The sequence below is a fragment of the Neolamprologus multifasciatus genome, chromosome 6 (genome assembly GCF_963576455.1).
Source record: "Neolamprologus multifasciatus chromosome 6, fNeoMul1.2, whole genome shotgun sequence".
NCBI classification, from domain to species: Eukaryota; Metazoa; Chordata; class Actinopteri; order Cichliformes; family Cichlidae; genus Neolamprologus; species Neolamprologus multifasciatus.
Window position 1 is genome coordinate 1,430,137 of NC_140444.1, and position 17,567 is coordinate 1,447,703.

The window sequence follows — 17,567 nt, forward strand, 5'->3', positions numbered from 1 at the left end:
TGCTTTCTGCTGGAGCAGGGGGGCTAGGAGGAGGAGTTGGCCGTCCGACTGGGGTCCGGAGTGTGGGGCCTCCCTGCTGCTGCGGAGTCGGGGCGGTCTGCTTCTCCCCACTGCAGGGAAAAGGGTAACACAACCTGGGTCTGGGTGCAGTTCCCCCCTCCAGGGGCAAGGGTACCTAGACCCGGTTCGTAGAGTACGCTTGGGGAGTGTGATTGTGTGTACAGCGTCTCTTTATGTCTGTCTCCACGTTGGTTGAGTGTGGAGTAAGTGCATATGAGAGCATGAGGGTGGGAATGGATGTTTGTATCTGTGTGTGCCTGTATGTCTGTGTCTGTATGTCAGGTTGGGTATCAGAGGCCACCTCTCTGAGGACAGCTCAGGCCCTCCAAGGTTTGGAGGCCTATCTCCCCCCACCACTTCCCCTGCCGGGGGCGGACTCCCTCAGACGTCGGTGCGTTGGTGGTTCTTTGTGTCCGGGGGTGGGCGTCCGGGTACACACCGGCTCACTCCTTGGCGGCTGCTTATCGGGGCCTGGAGCCTGGGGCTCGCTTGGGCCACTTCGGAGGTGGGGTGCCCCCGGCCTCTCGGCCTGGGGCTCGGTCACTCAGGCACAGCTGGCTGCCGGCGGAGCTCACGGGCACGTCACTGCAGCCCCCCCTGGCTTCTGCTCCGTGGCTGCTGGGTGACCCCTCATCTGGGACTCTCCTCAGCTCTTTCTGGGACAGTGGCGCGGCTGCCCCTCTGTTGGTCTTCCTTGGTCTCTTGTGTTCTGGGGGCCTCTGGATGTCTGGGGTTTTGATCTCCTCCATACCTGCTTCATGCCCTGGAGGACGGGGCAGTGGCCCCCCACACCCTCTAGCAGATCATTACATGAGGGAACCTTTTAAGAAAACAAGCGCGTCCATGCTCACAGGTGTACACACGGGTGATCACACACACAAACTACACCCTTTTTGGCTCCTACCTCAATGCACACTGTGCTGTCGATCTTACGTGCTGCACAATAATGTTTAATATTTAGTATTTACTGTCATATTCCCATATATCATTGTGATGTGGTTTATTGTATTACTCTCGTTTTCTTCTGCTTGTTTTCTTTTTTCTTTCTCAACAGGTGATCCAGGTGATCGATATATGTATTTTTTTTTTTTTCTTTTTTTTTTTTTTTTCTTCTGCTTATTCTGTTGGTTTTTGTTTTTTGCCCTTCTCCCCCGTCCCTCTTCTCAACTGTTTTTCTTCCCCTCTTTCTTTCTCCCTTTTCTTTCCCCCAGTCAAGTCTGTCCCGTATTCAGCAAGTGAAAATAAAATAAAGAATAAAAGGTGAATCAAATGGACCATTACGGCAAAGCTGGGATGGTCAATTTGGTAAAGAAAATCCGTTGGGCATCTTTCTTCGCCTTTAGACAATAATTCTGATGGCAAAAGAACCAAACGGGACAGGCAAAAAAACAAAACAAAAAAAAAAACAAAAAAAAAAAAAAACACTTCAACGTTGGTTCAATGACGTCGCCTGATATTGACTCAACGTTGTTTCAATGTTTCCTTGCTATCTGGGGTGGCTTCTTCTGCTTCATAAAGCTGAAGTTGTTGCCATGACATCGAGAACAGAACATCCCAGCGTCTAACATCAGCGTGCAGGAAATAAACGCTTAAACCACAGAAACAGCAAACAAACACAATCTAAAAACGTCTGGATTCTGTTATTGCGTCAGTTCACAGAGCACAGCTCACAGCTATACAAACATTTGCATATATAGTTACGAGTCTTAATACTTCAATGATAAACACGATGAAAAACACACTTCCTGCATCGTCCTGTTCATTCAGACTGAAAGTCCCAAAAACTCAGCTGATGGTTTTTTCTTTTCATCCACCTGCTGCACAAATAACTGAAGAACCTTTATAACACCAGTAATAACACGTTACACTCAACACTGCAGGCATTCGCTGCATTTTATTAACCTTTGTGTTGTATTTCTATAAACATGGTTCACGAGCACAGGAGGAGCTCTGCTGGCTTCACTGATCTGAGTCCAGCTCACATGATTCACCAGTGCAGGTGTGTCTCACTCTTTACTCTCTCTGTCCTTTTGTCTAACAAACACTAACATTTAGAAAATACATTTCAGACATTTTTTGCAGAATTTTCTTCTCAGAACTGGAAATTGAATTTTTCTTTTCTGGATATTTACTGGACGTCTCCCCTCACGTCTAAGCTCATCTCCTTTCTAAGAAGTGTGATCAGTGGAAACATAATCATGATTTTAAGAAGAAAGAAAGAACATTTGATTTCACAGATTTGTGCTTCACATTAAGCCGAGCTCTTTGCACATATACGGATCGTTGGCATAAAAGACGGCGATCATTTTTGAACTTGCTTCAGCTCCTTTCTTTCGCACCGTGTCGATCAGGTCTCGAGCTTTCTCGCCTCTCGGTTTGGCTCTGGCCGCTTCGCCCTCAGCATCAGTTAGCACGGTGACGCGCTGCAGCTCGTCCAGCAGCTTGTTCAGAACAGGATCCGACACTTTATCCACGAAGTTTACGCGAGCGAGTCGCAGCTTCTCTGCTGAGGCGCCGTTCCCCATCTGAAGACGACTTCCACCTGGAGAATCAGCCGAGGATGAAGCTGAAAAAGTACGTTTAGAGTCAGAAACACAGTGAGCACATTTCAGAGCAACATTTCTACAGATCAGTGAATCGAACCAGGACAGCAGCTTGGATCTCTGTCAGGTTTCAGTTTGTGCTGAGTTAAGGCTCACCGGGCAGATGAAGGTCGTGCTCCCACACTCGTGTCTCCTCGGGATCTCGCACCATCAGCATCACTTCCTCTGCGTTCGTTGTCAGGATGATCTCAAAGGTCGGGTGGTAATTTGGTCCGTAATTTTCAAAAAACTCTGCACGCTGAAGCGAAATGGAAACGCACAATTGAAAACAGCTTTGTGGACAAAGCGTCTGCTGACACTCAGCGACTGATACTCACTGCAGGCTGTATTTTAAAGTCGTGCGGGGCGCTGCTCAGACTGTACTTTTGACCTTTGTGGAAATAACAGAAGGACGGCGCTTCGATGTACTCTGAAGCAGTGTGCTGCACTTTCACCTTCAGAGACATCACAACATTTTCTTAGTGCATGAATCGTTTCAGAAAAGCAAACAGATGCAGAACAATCAGAGGATTTATTCATGCAGAAGCCATTTAATGATTTCATGATGAAGTCATACGTCGTGCAGAGGGACGTTTCCTGGCAGCAGCATCACACCGAGGATGGGGCGTGGCCTGTTTCTCAGGAAGAGCAGGACTTGGCCACGAATGGGTTTCGTCATGTAATTGAAAAACCGCTTAACGAGATCCCAGACGAGGCCAAAGGCGGAGAGGTGAGGGACGTCCACGACCACGTGAGTCTCAGTGATCTCCAGAGGCTGTATGATGCTCATGCCATCATCCGTGATGTGGACCACAGAGATGCTGTCAGAGACCAGTGCTGGGAAAACACACAGCTTCGTTCACTGCAACAGCCTCCAGAAACTTTCCATGGAAAGCAAATCAAAGCATTTTCTGCAGGTTTGATTCTCCTTCAGGTGTTTCAGTGGCGTCCTTACCCGGCTCAGGTTCACAGTGTGGGAGGTGCAGCTGACGTATAGAGTCCTGAGGACACTCGATGCCGAACAGCGGGCCTCCGGCCACTTTGTGCGCTGGTTGGAGAACCAGAGGATCCCAGATCAGAGTCTTGTAGGTGACCTCACTCTCACGAGTCACACCAAAGACCAGACCAGTCGAAGAACACTGGAACAACCCTGGACCGGGAAACAGGAACCTGAACGACACAACGGTTCAACATGGAGCTCATTTATGTAGCTGTTAAATTCAGTCTAATTTAATTTATAGACTGCAAGACTGTCATCACGATAGAATTAAATCCAAGGCTTTATGTTATTATATTAGTGAGAGAATCCTAAAAGAGGAAGAAACATCTATGGCAACATCCTCCTTCAACGTTTCCATCAGATGACAGTTAGATGATCACATTCTTCTCTTTTAATTAAAACTGCAACTTTACTTACTCGTGTGTAGGAGTTGATGGTCTGCCACTGCCTCTATTCACCATGACTTTGGTATTTTAACCAGTTAAGGTATAACTAACCAAGGCATCGTTAAAGTCTAAAGCAACATTTTAACAAATGTGTGTGTTGGGAAGTTGTAAAAATATAACATATAAAACCCTCAAACTGACATTGAACCTTGTAAACAGCCGTATATTAATTGGTTTCCAGTACTCCATCAATTGGTGACCAGCATCTACTGTCATACACAATCTGACATTCAGACTCAACCAATCACACATTTGTTAAAAACAGTTTTTAATTGTTCCCACATTCTTCTTTGCACATGTAAAGCACTCTGAGCACCTCTGTGTTTGCAGAGGACATAATCTCACAGTGGGAACATCGAGGCTTGCGTGTCGTACCTGTATGAAATGCCTGTTCTTTCTTTTCTCATCTCAGGTGTGAAGCTTGATCGAGCCTAAAAATCCAGAGAAGGCAAGTAAAATATTTTTCCAGTCACACAAACTTGTAACGTGACACCATGAGAGAACTATTAGTAGATCTACTATTATTAAATACTCACAGTTTCCATTTCCAGCTTCACCACCCTGCACAGGGTCAAAGTTCCATCATGATGAACAGTGAATGCTGGGTAGAGAGGCTCGCTGAAAGTGGTGTGGAAGCTATGAATGAGAGTTTTTCTGTCACCAGAAAGTGAATAAAAGGACAGAGTGCCGGCTGGCCAGTCCAGAAACAGTCCCAGTCTACTGGTCAGGAGGGTTTGGACGTCGATGTGTGGGACCGGTATAAAAGTTTCCCTCAACCCGTGTCGGAAGTAGTAACCCTTCAGAAAGTTGATACTGAAACACCAGCTTCTGTCACTACGGTAAATTCCTGTGTCCCTGTGTCCCTTCCTCGGCAGGCTCTTATATGCAACACCAATAAACATAGATTCTTCCCAGTCCACCTCCCAGTAGCAGCGCCCAGTCAGAGCCTCTCGACACAGCACCTGCATCACTTGGTCAAATCTCTCTGGATGATCAGGATACGACTGCTTTTCATGAGTGCTGCTCACTTTCCTGTCACATTCAGACAGGACGAGGTTTTCATTCACCGTGTTGGGGTCGAATGTGAGATCACAGGCATCTATGAAAGAGATGCAGTGAGTTAAGCTTCAGCTCAGTCGATGTTGTAGAGAAACTCAGTGACACTTACACTTGTTCAGAAGCTGTGGGTCGACCCAGTGCTCTTCATTGTGGTCCACACTGAGGCAGAAGAGCAGAAAGGTCTCAGCTTTGGAGCAAATAAAGAGACGTGAAGCATTTAAAGCATGAATGTGTGAATGTAAACAGAAAATCTTTGGAACATGATCACATGTTTTAAAATGTTTCACATAAAGTAAATCTCAGCCTGGTCTGACACCAGGACCTGCTACAATCTCCTCGCTCCTTACTACAGCCCAGGTTAACTGAGTGTAACTTCATTAGCTTCATAGCTGCAGAGGTAACAGCGACTGAAGTCAGGTCACATTGGACTGTGGTTCAACATGTTCACCTTAGTTTTGAACTTATCAGAGAAGCACTGAGACAAGCTGCTGGACCAAAGAGGACCCCCATGTGGTTTGGATGTTGGGGTCAAACTAGTCTCGAGTCCCTGACACAGAAATCAGTCCACAGACTGTTGAACACAACCAAGAGAGTCGATGAAGGTCTGCAATCAGCTGGTTAAGCAGTTCTAGCTACAGCAACATTTTCTGGATAACTTCCCACATATTAGAAAAAACGTAGTTTAGGGGGCTATATATAACCTTTAGGGATGCACCGATACCGATACTGGTATCGGGGCCGATACTGGATAATGTGTGTGTACTCATACTCGGAAAAGTTAACCGATACCATGAACCGATACCAACTTATTTCATTAATCAGAGGGTGGCTTGTCATTTCTGTTGTAGTTTTTTAGATTGGCCACTAGGGGGCCAATTATTATTTTATTTATTATTTATTTTATAATTTTTTATATTTTATTATTTATTTAATAATAATTATTTTGTTTGTTTGTTTACAATATGGACACTCTGCAATAATTTAAAAGTTTAATTTATTCGCAAACCTAATTTGTATTTATTTTATTCCAAACAGAAGTGTTTATTTATTATTCTGAAAGCTCGAGACAGTGCCAATAGTTCAGTGATATTTTGTAAAATTACAATGTGGAGACTCTGCAATAATTTAACAGAAGTGCTTATTTTTCAGTTGAAATTTTTTTGTGGTCATTTTTATTAAGATTTTATTTTTTATCGGCAGAGAATAAAATAAAACCTGTCTTCCAATTATGTGGTGTGTGTGTGTGTGTGTGTGTGTGTGTGTGTGTGTGTGTGTGGTAGAAGTATCGTTTTTTGTACTCTGTATCAGCAAGTACTCAGATCCAAGTATCGGTATCGTATCAGTTTGAAAAAATTGGTATCGTTGCATCCCTAATAACCTTTATATACTACACAGTGTACCGACTTGAGCGTTTCCAGTCTACATTCTGGGTCTTCCAGTCGCTCCAACAGCAGTTTCACTCCTGACACTGCAGGATGGTTGTAGCTCAGGTCCAGCTCTCTCAGGTGGGAGGGGTTGGACTTCAGAGCTGAGGCCAGAGAGACACAACCTTCCTGTGTGATCCCACAACATGACAGCCTGGAGAGAAAATAGCTCTTACTAAAGCAAAGGCTTTGCTACTCTTAACTGTTACCACACATGTTGCAGAGTATTTGGACTCCATGGAGCTCGAGCTGCCATCAGTACCTCAGTGTTTCCAGGCTACAGTTTAAACTCCCAAGTCCAACAGACAGCAGCTGCACACCTAAATCCTTCAGGTCGTTACAGCTGAGGTCAAGCTCTCTCAGCTGGGAGTTAGAGCTGAGAACGGAGGCAAACACTTGCCAGCAGTTATTTTTCAGGAAACAACCAGGCATGCTGCAAACAAAGCAAAACATCTGAACATCATAACCTGCAGAGAGAAAATGAAAGATGATCCTTGCACTAGCTGCAGGTACCTGAACCGCTCCAGTTTACAGACTGGACCAATCAAAGCAGAAGGAATCACAGTCAGCAGGTGTGACTCATCGCTGAAATCTCCACGGTTTCCAATGGTCTTCACGTCATTTGTACAATATCCACTGTAATCCTTGAATGAATAACTGCATAAGCAGTTAATCAAATGAAGTGCCGTCAGAGGTGACAGGTCTGATTGAAGGACAGAAACCAGTCTGTGACAGTCGCTACCGTCTAGAGAAAACCCAGATAACCTGTGCGAAACACACACCAGTTAGAAATAATGTAGAGACGACTGTTTAGATGTACTGAGGTCATTTACCGTAGTTTAGTCGTCGTATGATACATGACTGTAGTTACATAAAGATTTCAGATTTTGAAAGAATTTCACTAAAGAAGTTTTAACCTGCAGAAAGAGTTTTTAAACTGACCTCAGTGTCTCCAGTTTACAGTCAGGACCTTCCAGTCCAGCAAAGAGATCAGAAAGAAAACCATCACTGACGTTAGAAAAATACACCAGGCTGAGCTCTGTTAAACAAGAGTCCGCTGACTGAAGAACAGACAGGAGCACGTCGAAGCAGTCTTTCCTTAACTGATTGTTCTTGAGTCTGAAGAATCGGAAGAAAAGCAAAAATTATTCCACCTACAGTTATTGGTTTATTTGCAAAAATAAATAAATATAAAAATCCCAGATAATCATAGAAAGTGCTACAAGATCACACCAATGTGGTTTTATGTGTATCACACCTGATGTATTTCTACTTTAAATCTAACAGAGCTTCCATCAGGATCATTTCTGTTTCACTCTTTGTGGTGTCACAAGTTTGCTTGAAAATTCCACAAATATTTGAAAACATTTTTCCGATGAGAACCATGGCCTCAGATTTGGAGGTGCTGATCCTCATTCCCGCTGCTTCACACTCGGCTGCGAACCGTTCCAGTGCGAGCTGGAGGCCATCACCCGATGAAGCCAACAGAACCACATCATCCGCAAAAAGCAGAGATGAGATTCTGAGGCCACCGAAGTGAAAGCCCTCCACCACTTGGCTGCGGCTAGAAATCCTGTCGGTGACAAAGGGCAGCCCTGGCGGAGCCCATCATCCACCGGGAACGAGTCCGACTTATTGCCGGCAATGCAAACCAAGCTCTTGCAACGGTTGTATAGGGATCGAATGGCCCGTAGCAATGGGCCGGAAAAGGGTGGAGTGCCCACTCCGGGTCGGGGATGAGTTCCTGCCCCAAGTGGAGGAGTTCAAGTATCTCGGGGTCTTGTTCGCGAGTGATGGGAGAAGGAAGCCGGAGATCGACAGACGGATTGGGGCTGCGGCTGCAGTAATGCAGACGCTGCACCGGTCCGTCGTGGTGAAGAGGGAGCTGAGTGTAAAAGCGAAGCTCTCAATTTACCGGTCGATCTACGTCCCTACCCTCACCTATGGCCACGAGCTGTGGGTAGTGACCGAAAGAACGAGATCGCGGATACAAGCGGCAGAAATGAACTTCCTCCGAAGGGTGGCTGGCCTCTCCCTTAGAGATAGGGTGAGAAGTTCGGCCATCCGGGAGGGGCTCAGAGTAGAGCCGCTGCTGCTCCACATCGAAAGGAGCCAGCTGAGGTGGTTCGGGCATCTGACGAGGATGCCTCCTGGGCGCCTCCTGGGTGAAGTGTTCCGGGCATGTCCCACCGGGAGGAGGCCCCGGGGCAGACCCAGGACACGCTGGAGAGATTATATCTCTCGGCTGGCCTGGGAACGCCTTGGTGTTCCCCCGGATAAGCTGGAGGAGGTGGCTGGGGAGAGGGAGGTCTGGGCCTCTTTGCTTAGGCTGCTGCCCCCACGACCCGGCCTCGGATAAAGCGGATGAAGATGGATGGATGGATTTTTCCGATGTTTTTGTTTCCTTTATTTTTTGACACAGTCCTTGACTGTTTAATATTTACATAAAATTTTGATGGACTACAAATCAAACCGAGTTGGATGGTTCAAATCTTTGTACATTACATTAACTGTGAGATCTAATCAATAAAACGTTGAAGCAACACTGAGCAATAATGTGTTTCTGGAAGTTTGGAAATTTGTCAGAGAGAGTTGTTGCAAAACCAGCGAGATTGCATTTGACACAAAGCTAATGTGATGTCTTAGTTTTGGCTGTTTGATGGAAATAAATTCAAACATCCATCGTCTCTCTTCCACTTCTAGTTTACAGGGTCGCTGGGCGCTGGAGCCAATCCCAGCTGTCTTAGGGCGAGAGGCGGGGTGGACCCTGGACAGGTCGCCAGTCTGCCACAGGGCTACCACACAGAGACAGACAACCAGTCACACCAATTTGGATTTTCCCCATTAGTCCCATTAACTGCATGTCTTCAGACTGTGGGAGGAAGCCGGGGTACCCACAGAGAACCCACGCAAACACACGGAGAACCCACGCAAACACACGGAGAACCCACGCAAACACACGGAGAACCCACGCAAACACACGGAGAACATGCAAACTCCACACAGAAAGACCCCTGATGGTGGAACTGAACTCAGGACAGTTTAAACATATTTAATATTTTATTTTAAATATCCTTTGTACTACTTACGCAGCCTTCTTGCAGTTCTTCATTTGCTGGACAAGTTTCTCAGTCCCAATCAAAGGTGTATAAGACTTTGTCAGATCAAGTTCCTCGAGCACTTCCCCTGATATCTGCATCATGGTCGACAGTACTGCACAGTCAATAGGTGAGAGTGTTGCTCCTGAATCCAGATACACTCTGATGTCATCCTGAATTCTCTCTTCCTTCAGCTCAAACTTGCAGAGGAAAAGGTTCATGTACCTCTCTCGTGGGATGTCTTTGACATGGAAATTCTTCAGGTATCCCTTCATCTCTTCGGTGGTGTCCGAGCTGCTCTTTACCTGTGGCAGTAAACTCTGCAGCACTGTTTGATTGGACTCCAGAGAAAATCCAAGGAAGAAACACAGAAACAGATCTAACTGACCTTTCTCACTTTGCAAGGCTTTATCCACAACCTTTTTCTGCAAATCCAGAAAGCTCAGATCTGTCGGGTCGACACCCAGGAAAGACTTCAAAGTACTGAAGTTGTCCGTCAGGATGCAGTGGTGCATGTAGAGAGCTGCAAGAAACTCCTGAAAGCTCAAATGCACAAAGCTGAACATCTTTTTCTTGTACAGGCCTCGTTCTTCCTTAAGAATCTCTGAGCAAAATCCACAAAACACTGACGCTTCATCAACATCGATGCCACTTTCTGTGAGGTCGTCTTCATAGAATATGATGTTTCCTTTCTGCAGCTGTTCAAATGCCAACTTGGACAGGTTTAAAAGCATGGCAGAGTTCTGGGCTTCAGACTTCTTCTGTTTGGACCTCTTCTTGGAGCTTTTCCCTGCATATTTCTGTCTTGTTCTTTGTGTTTGAATTAGTAAGTAATAAATGTACAGCTCTGTCATCGTTGTGATGCCGCGGCTCCTCTCATCACTCCATCCTTTCCTAAACACCTCAGCGATGATCCAGCAAAACACTGGGATATGGCCCATGAAATAGAAGCTGATCATTCCTCTAAGACGAGACAGGATTTCTTCTGCCTGATCAGCAGTGCTGAATCTCTTCCTAAAGTATGACTCTTTCTGTTGCTCAGTGAAACCTTGGACTTCTGTCATCCGGTCAATGTATTTAGAAGGTATCTGACTGGCAGCTGCAGGTCTGGATGTTACCCAGAGCAGAGCGCGAGGCAGCAGGTTGCCTTGGATGAGGTTGGTCAGCAGCACATCGACTGTTGATCTTTGATCTGTTTCACTTATTCTCACAGCTCCATCAAAGTCCAGTGGAAATCTGCTTTCATCCAAACCATCAAAGATGAACAGCACCTGTTTGTGAACAAGCTGCTGTGGACCTTCTAGGGGTTTTATTTCAGGGTAGAAGTGAAGGAGAAGCTGCAGCAGACTGTAGTCGGCATCTCTGAGCATGTTCAGCTCTCTAAAGGGGAGCACAAAGATGAAATCAATGTGCTGGTTAGATTTTCCTTCTGCCCAGTTTAGAGCAAAGTTTTGGACAGCAAATGTCTTTCCAATGCCAGCGATGCCTTTCGTCATCACTCTTTGGACTGTCTTGTCTCTTGCTGGTTGTTGCTGAACATGAATTCTTCCTGGTTTAAAGATGTTTAAGAAATCGATCTGTTGATAAAACACCTGTGAAAACGATGACTGCTGATCTGGGACATTAAAGTGATCTAGAATCTCATGTGATATTGAACCAAAATCCTGATCCTGCTGAGTGACGTAGAGTTTTGTGTAGATGCTGTCAAGTCGAGACCGACTATCCGATGTGCCCTCATTTATCCAGGTAAACCTTTCCTGGAGATGGTCTTTAAGCTTTTGTTTAACACTCCCCACGACTTTATCCTGCTCCATGTTTGCAGCTCTGTCTCCTCCACACTTCTTTCTGCTCCTGTCTCCTCTTGTCCTTTTGTCTCTGGGATCCTAAAATTAATATAAAACCTGAAAGCAAGGAGAAAATAAAATGTACTTCCTGGAGCACCACAGTGTAATCGTATCAGTCATATTAAGAAGCCTTTACTTGTCTAAACTTGTTTTCCCTCCATAGTTCTACACTCAACACTGCATGAGTGTCTCTGACACAATCCTGAGACTCACAGCGGCGCTACAAGGAACCATTTAGGCCTTGTTCTTGTTACCATCTACACAGCAGACTTCCTGCACAGCAGTGACAGATACATCCTCAGAATATTTCAGGAGGATGTAACAGTTGGCTTAATCATTAGACATGAGGAGGAGCACAGAGGAGCAATTAAGGACTTTGGAGTGAATGCAGTCATCTCCATCATCACACTGCAACACAAAAGTGATGTTTGTGGGCAGAGATGGTCAGCAAAGCGTTACAAGTAATGAGTAACATAAGGGATTACTATTGCAAAAAGTAATTAGATTACTGTTACTTTCCTATAAGCACGCTGCGTTACTAAACTGTGATTTTGATTGTGAGAGTGTCTCATGACAATAATGTACAAGTGTGCGACGCCACTGGCAGCAACAGACGTGTGCAGATCAACAATATGATGTGGGAGAGAGTACGACCATGCAGCGGTTAAAGCCTGGAAGTAATCACATTACTTTAAGTTTTAGTCCAGTTAAAGTGACAAAAACATCGGTGTCCGCTCTGTAAAGGTCCAGTTTTTGTTTATTGATCTAAGCCTGAACAGCTACGCATAGTGTCCAGTAGAGGGCTCTGTCGCTTAGTTAGCGGCAAGCTGCACTTCCAGCTCAGACTGGTTTTTTTGTGGCGCACACGTGCCAGTAGGCAGCTCTCAATGAAGCGTGGAGCAGCTTGATACCGGGCTCTAGCGAAATTAACAATTTGCAGCCCTTTGAATGTGGAGCGAGTTTTCTCGGTGCATTGGCACCTCAGCGCTGTTAGATTCTGAATGAATGTCAAAGTAAAAATTACTGCACCCGTCGAGGCTCTCTCTATTTCCTCCTTGGTCCGGGGGACTGCTACACGCTCCACACTCTACGTGGGAAGAAAACTTCTTTCTACAGCGAAAATTAAACTTCCAATCTGAGTGAGCAGCGAGCACGCTGCCACGGGAATGTGACATTCACAGAGAAACCCCCGGATCCCCCACTGACATGACGCTGTGGACAAACCTCCACCCGCCCCACTCGTGATAAACAGGTGAAACTCTTCAAATAATGGAAGGAATGGCTTATTTGAAGAGTTTCAGTCAGGTTTCAGAGCTCATCACAGCTTTAGTGAAGGTTACAAATGATCTTCTTATGGCCTCTGACAGTGGACTCATCTCTGGTCTGGTGGCAGCAGATGGCCCCGCCCCTCCCTGAGCCTGGTTCTGCTGAAGGTTTCTTCCTGTTAAAAGGGAGTTTTTCCTTCCCACTGTCGCCAAAGTGCTGCTCATAGGGGGTCATATGATTGTTGGGTTTTTCTCTGTATCTACTGTATAATTAGGGCTGCCACAAACGATTATTCTGATAGTCGACTAGTCACTGATTGTTTTTGCGATTAGTCGACTAATCAGATCATCATCCATTGGACGTAAAACGTACAGATTATTGCACCAGCAGCATCTGCTCTTATATAACTATCATTAGCTTACAGCTTTAAGTGTTTAAGGTATGTGCTAACTAAAAATAAAGACAAGATGATAGTTTATTAAATTTTAATGAAATTTGCAGATTGTTTCGGTGAAGTTTAATAAACTCCTTGCTATCTAAAATATAACAGGACACCGGAGTAAATTCTGGAGCATCTCACACTTCTGATGATCAGCTGTCTGCTTGATGTTTATTCAGCTGTGTAAAAACTATAACTTTAATCTCAGCCAAACCGATTTACTCAGGAACAAATAAAATACTGAAAAAAAGCCAAACAATAACATTTTTAAGTTATCTAAGTGACTTATATATCATGTTTAACCTGAGTAGCGAAAGACAGCGGTGGGTTTGAAAACGATTAGCCAGGAGTCCGGTGTTCTCACGGCTCTAGTTAGCCTAGCCCCCGGCTAGCTATCGAGCTAGTGGGTAACAGACGTCTCCGAAAACGTCGGAGCGCTTTTGAAAATATGTGGTGTCTTGATAAACTGAGCAGATATTTGAGGTTTACACAGCTACATTCTCGCCTGAAAATATGTTAAACGTTTATTTTGTGACCCAGAAAGAATAATAACAGTATTATTAAAACTAACTAGCTGCCGCCATTGTTGGAAACTGAGCTGGGCTGCGCTATGAATTCTGGGACACAGCTTCTTCTTCTTCTTCGGGGTTTAACGGCAGCTGGCATCCTTGTACATGCAGTGCTGCCATCTTCTGTTTCAGTCCGTTATTACACTCTTAAATCCTACTACTTATTCCTGCGTCTTTTGTGATCTCACAAAGCTTCAAACGACGCGTCGACTATTAAATCAGTCGTTGACGATTTTGATAGTCGACGTAATCGTGACTAGTCGACTAACTGTGGCAGCCCTATGTACAATATAAAGCACCTTGAGCCGACTGTTGTTGTGATTTGGTGCTGTGTAAATAAAACTCAACTGAACTGAAATGAAAAATAGATTTAAAAGCGACAGGACTCAGTGCTGCTGAATCTTTGATTTTATTTATTTATTGCTGTAAAGAGTGAGTGTAAACACAAAACATTTTATTTTATATGTAGGAAATTGGTTTAAATGTTCAACTACTTTTTCAAGTCAAAGACTGTTGCATGTCATTTATTTATTTGCATAAATTTAAAAGATTAAAACTAATGAAACAGTTTTAAAAAGAGGATTTCCATTTGATAAGATTGTATATGATAGATTTTGCATACAAATAGAATTGGGCTGAAAGGTCTGTTGCTTTATTACATATTCAGGTTGTGTATCATGTGTTTGAAAACTAAGTAACTAAGTAACTAATTACTTTAAAAAAAATAAGTAATCAGTAAAGTAACAGGATTTTTTGGGGAGAAGTAATCAGTAATTAGTAAGTAATTACTTTTTTCAAGTAACTTGACCAACACTGGTTGTGGGCTTCAGAGGCGCAGGAGGAACCAAAGCAACACCAACAACTATCAGGTCAAAGTGTCATAAAAAAACTCTCCATGGCTTCTGTTGTGACACTTGACATTTAGCTCACAGGCCTAATACAGTTTATCTGAATCATCTGAAAGACATTTCTACACGTGTTGGTCCACTTGTGGTGAATTCAATCAACTGAACGTGATTTAAAAAGCAATACGTCCGTTTATATAACGTCCCACAGCGGACAGCACGTACCACAGCAGAGAACCACAACTGACCAACAGCTGAAAGGAGAAAAGAACAAAGATCCTGTAAAGAGAACTTTTCCCGCAGCTCTCAGACCTCCGACGGGGCTGAAGGTTCGGCCACAAAGGAGCTTCAACACTAAACAAAGTGAAGCTTCCTGAGCGCACATAGTGAAACAGATGAATCCATGTTTACATAAGTTAAACTGTTCTATTTGTGCTGCGTCATGAGAACTAATCACATCAGATTCTCTCGACACAAACAGACATTTAGAAATGGAGGACAAACGTATTGATGCAGCTGGAGGTGTTGAAGGTGTAAACTTCACTTTTAGGTTAGAGCGAAGGAAAAGAAGCAAAGGGATGAAACCATCACTCATTATTCATTATTCTTCACTCTATCATTGAAGTGATAAAGTGCTGCGGAGCTCAGAGACCCTGACTTAAACCCAGTCGAACATCCAAAACTAAACTTGGGTTCCTGTCAAAGGTCGCCATCAACCCTCCCAGAATCTACACAGCAGACACCTGCTTCATTTATATAGTACTGGTTTTATTTTGTCATTATGAGCTACTCACTGTGCACGCCTCCACAATGCACGCTCAAATGCATTTCACAGGGACCACAGCAGTGACCACTGATTGATTGATTTATTGGTTTACTTATATATAAGGAAGCCCATTAGCTTCCACAATAGCAGCTGCTAGTCTTCTCGGGGCTCAAACCATCGAGTATAATCTAATAAAACACAATAAAGTAGATGCAAAAATGTCCACATAATTCGGCTCTTTCATCCTCAGTGAGGTTTTACACGTCACAACATTGGCCTCTTATAATATTTACAATATTTAAGTAAAATTTGTGTAAAAAGGCTTTAAAATGTTCTTTAAATTAAGAATAGTAGCTAGTTCTCCAGCTACATAAGTTTATTATACATGTTGATACATGCAGATGATCCAGCCTGTGGCTCATTGCAGCAGGACTGAGAGGAGGAATCTAAACACAGTTACAATCACAGAGCTGCTGCTTTGTTATGAGGACTTCTGTAATGTGGAACATACTTAGATCTGAGAGATACTGAGAAAACATGCTGATTGACCGGATTGTGTCTGACCACACGCAGGAAATTACAAACTTCCTCTTGTGACAAAACTGATTTAAAAACAAAGTGTAAATCTTTAAAAAGCTCCTGGCTGACCTGAAATGACTTCCTGCCAGATTCAGTCTGTGACAGATCCACGTCTGAGAGGCCACGAACATAAAAAGTTTGTGTCCTCGTCACCAACCAGAGGAAATGAAAAACTTTTACTTCCTCAAACAGAGACCATGTTCACTCGTTTTTATCACACGTTTGCAGGTTGTGTCCAATAACAGCTGAAACAGCAAAGATGACGCAGCAGACACACGCACGAGTCTGTGAGCGGATTTCTCTTTAATACACTTAAAGCAGCTGTTTCCATGTACAAATATAACAAGCTTACCTTTGCGCTCAGCTGCTGTCACTCCACGCCTCTCTCCCACACAGCACTCTCTGCTGTGATTGGGCGAGACTGCACAGCTGACCCAATCTATCCTACTTCCTGGTTTTTGCACCTCTGTACGCGAGTGTGTGAAAAATAAAGTTTACATTTTTTAAAAAGCTGTAGAGCACGGAAGTGACGTCAAAGTTTGATTCTTATTGTTGGAATAAAACGAGGAATGAGAATAGATGTTACAACACTCCTCAGTGTAAACGTACACAGACTAAAGGTTTCCTGTATATTTATATTTTATAGAAGTTCATAATAAAGTTTAATCTCTTTTTAACTTTTATCTTTATCTTTTCTTTTTAACTTCAGTTTATTCAAACGTGTATTTTTCACATCTAGATTTATCTTTTAAAATTCTTTAAGCTCACTGAAATAACTTTGAACCGGATCAGTTTGAGTACTTATGATGATAAAATATGAAAAACTAAATAAAATATATGGAGTACAAAGTACAACAGTTGCATCACGTATATAATGAAACAGAAGCAGAAAGAAACATGACACATATTTAGAGTAAAACACAGTAGAAGAACTTTACTGTGCTCTGCTGGTTGGGCACAAGGTGGCGCTGTTGTCACTGTAGTTGAGAATGAAATGAATGAACACACACACACAGAGTCATGAACTTATGTAGTTACGTCTGCACTCTCACACTCTCTTGAAAAGAAAAAGAGGTTACAAACTAAAGCAAGAGCAATAATAATAATAATAATAATAACAACAACAACAACAACAACAACAACAACAACAACAATAACAACAACAACAACAACAATAATAATAATAATAGATTGCATTTATATAGCGCTTTTCCGGACCCTCAAAGCGCTTTACAATTCCACTATTCATTCACTCTCACATTCACACACTGGTGGAGCAGCTACAGTTGTAGCCACAGCTGCCCTGGGACAGACTGACAGAGGCGAGGCTGCCATATCGCGAGCAGACAAACACTTTAATGGTTTATGATGTTTTTATAACAATACGCTAATGTCTGACCTGTGACAGCATTTTATACTAAAACGATGAATGTATTATCTTTACACATGTGACCGGAGCAGAACTGGCTGAAATCTTTGGCTTCTATAAGCTGTAAAAACCTGATATTTTCAGATATAATCATGAATTTCACAGGATGCTCATGATGTCACTGAGACATGTCCAGGGGAATTTTCAGGGTTCACTTTGCT

At 43.7% G+C, this 17,567-nt stretch overlaps 1 protein-coding gene across 3 annotated transcripts; it reads right to left on the minus strand.

Moving 5' to 3' along the window:
* Positions 1-1,519: 1,519 nt before the first annotated feature.
* Positions 1,520-16,470, minus strand: LOC146516105 (NACHT, LRR and PYD domains-containing protein 12-like). 3 transcript variants are annotated; one of them, XM_085161974.1, is made up of 14 exons: positions 16,330-16,465; positions 9,661-11,570; positions 7,514-7,690; positions 7,085-7,336; positions 6,834-7,004; positions 6,552-6,725; positions 5,257-5,306; positions 4,625-5,187; positions 4,464-4,519; positions 3,598-3,812; positions 3,220-3,479; positions 2,981-3,097; positions 2,760-2,901; positions 1,520-2,626 (listed from the first exon to the last, which is right to left on the minus strand). In XM_085161974.1, exons 2-14 carry the CDS (start codon positions 11,481-11,483, stop codon positions 2,307-2,309), a joined length of 4,320 nt encoding a protein of 1,439 aa, XP_085018100.1. In that variant the 5' UTR covers positions 11,484-11,570; positions 16,330-16,465; the 3' UTR covers positions 1,520-2,306. The 3 variants fall into 3 exon arrangements, with proteins under 3 accessions (XP_085018100.1, XP_085018101.1, XP_085018102.1); XM_085161975.1 differs by lacking the exon at positions 16,330-16,465 and having other exon boundaries at positions 9,661-14,345; XM_085161976.1 differs by lacking the exon at positions 1,520-2,626 and having other exon boundaries at positions 2,789-2,892; positions 2,971-3,097; positions 16,330-16,470.
* Between the last annotated feature and the right edge of the window lie 1,097 nt (positions 16,471-17,567).

Excerpts from the sequence above, each read along its gene's own strand:
- LOC146516105 (XM_085161974.1), bottom strand. The coding sequence starts at position 11,483 with ATGGAGCAGGATAAAGTCGTGGGGAGTGTTAAACAAAAGCTTAAAGAC. Across the intron at positions 4,520-4,624 it reads TGAAGCTGGAAATGGAAACT|GCTCGATCAAGCTTCACACC; the intron begins GTGAGTATTTAA and ends CTGGATTTTTAG. Across the intron at positions 3,098-3,219 it reads GAAACGTCCCTCTGCACGAC|GTGAAAGTGCAGCACACTGC; the intron begins GTATGACTTCAT and ends ATGTCTCTGAAG.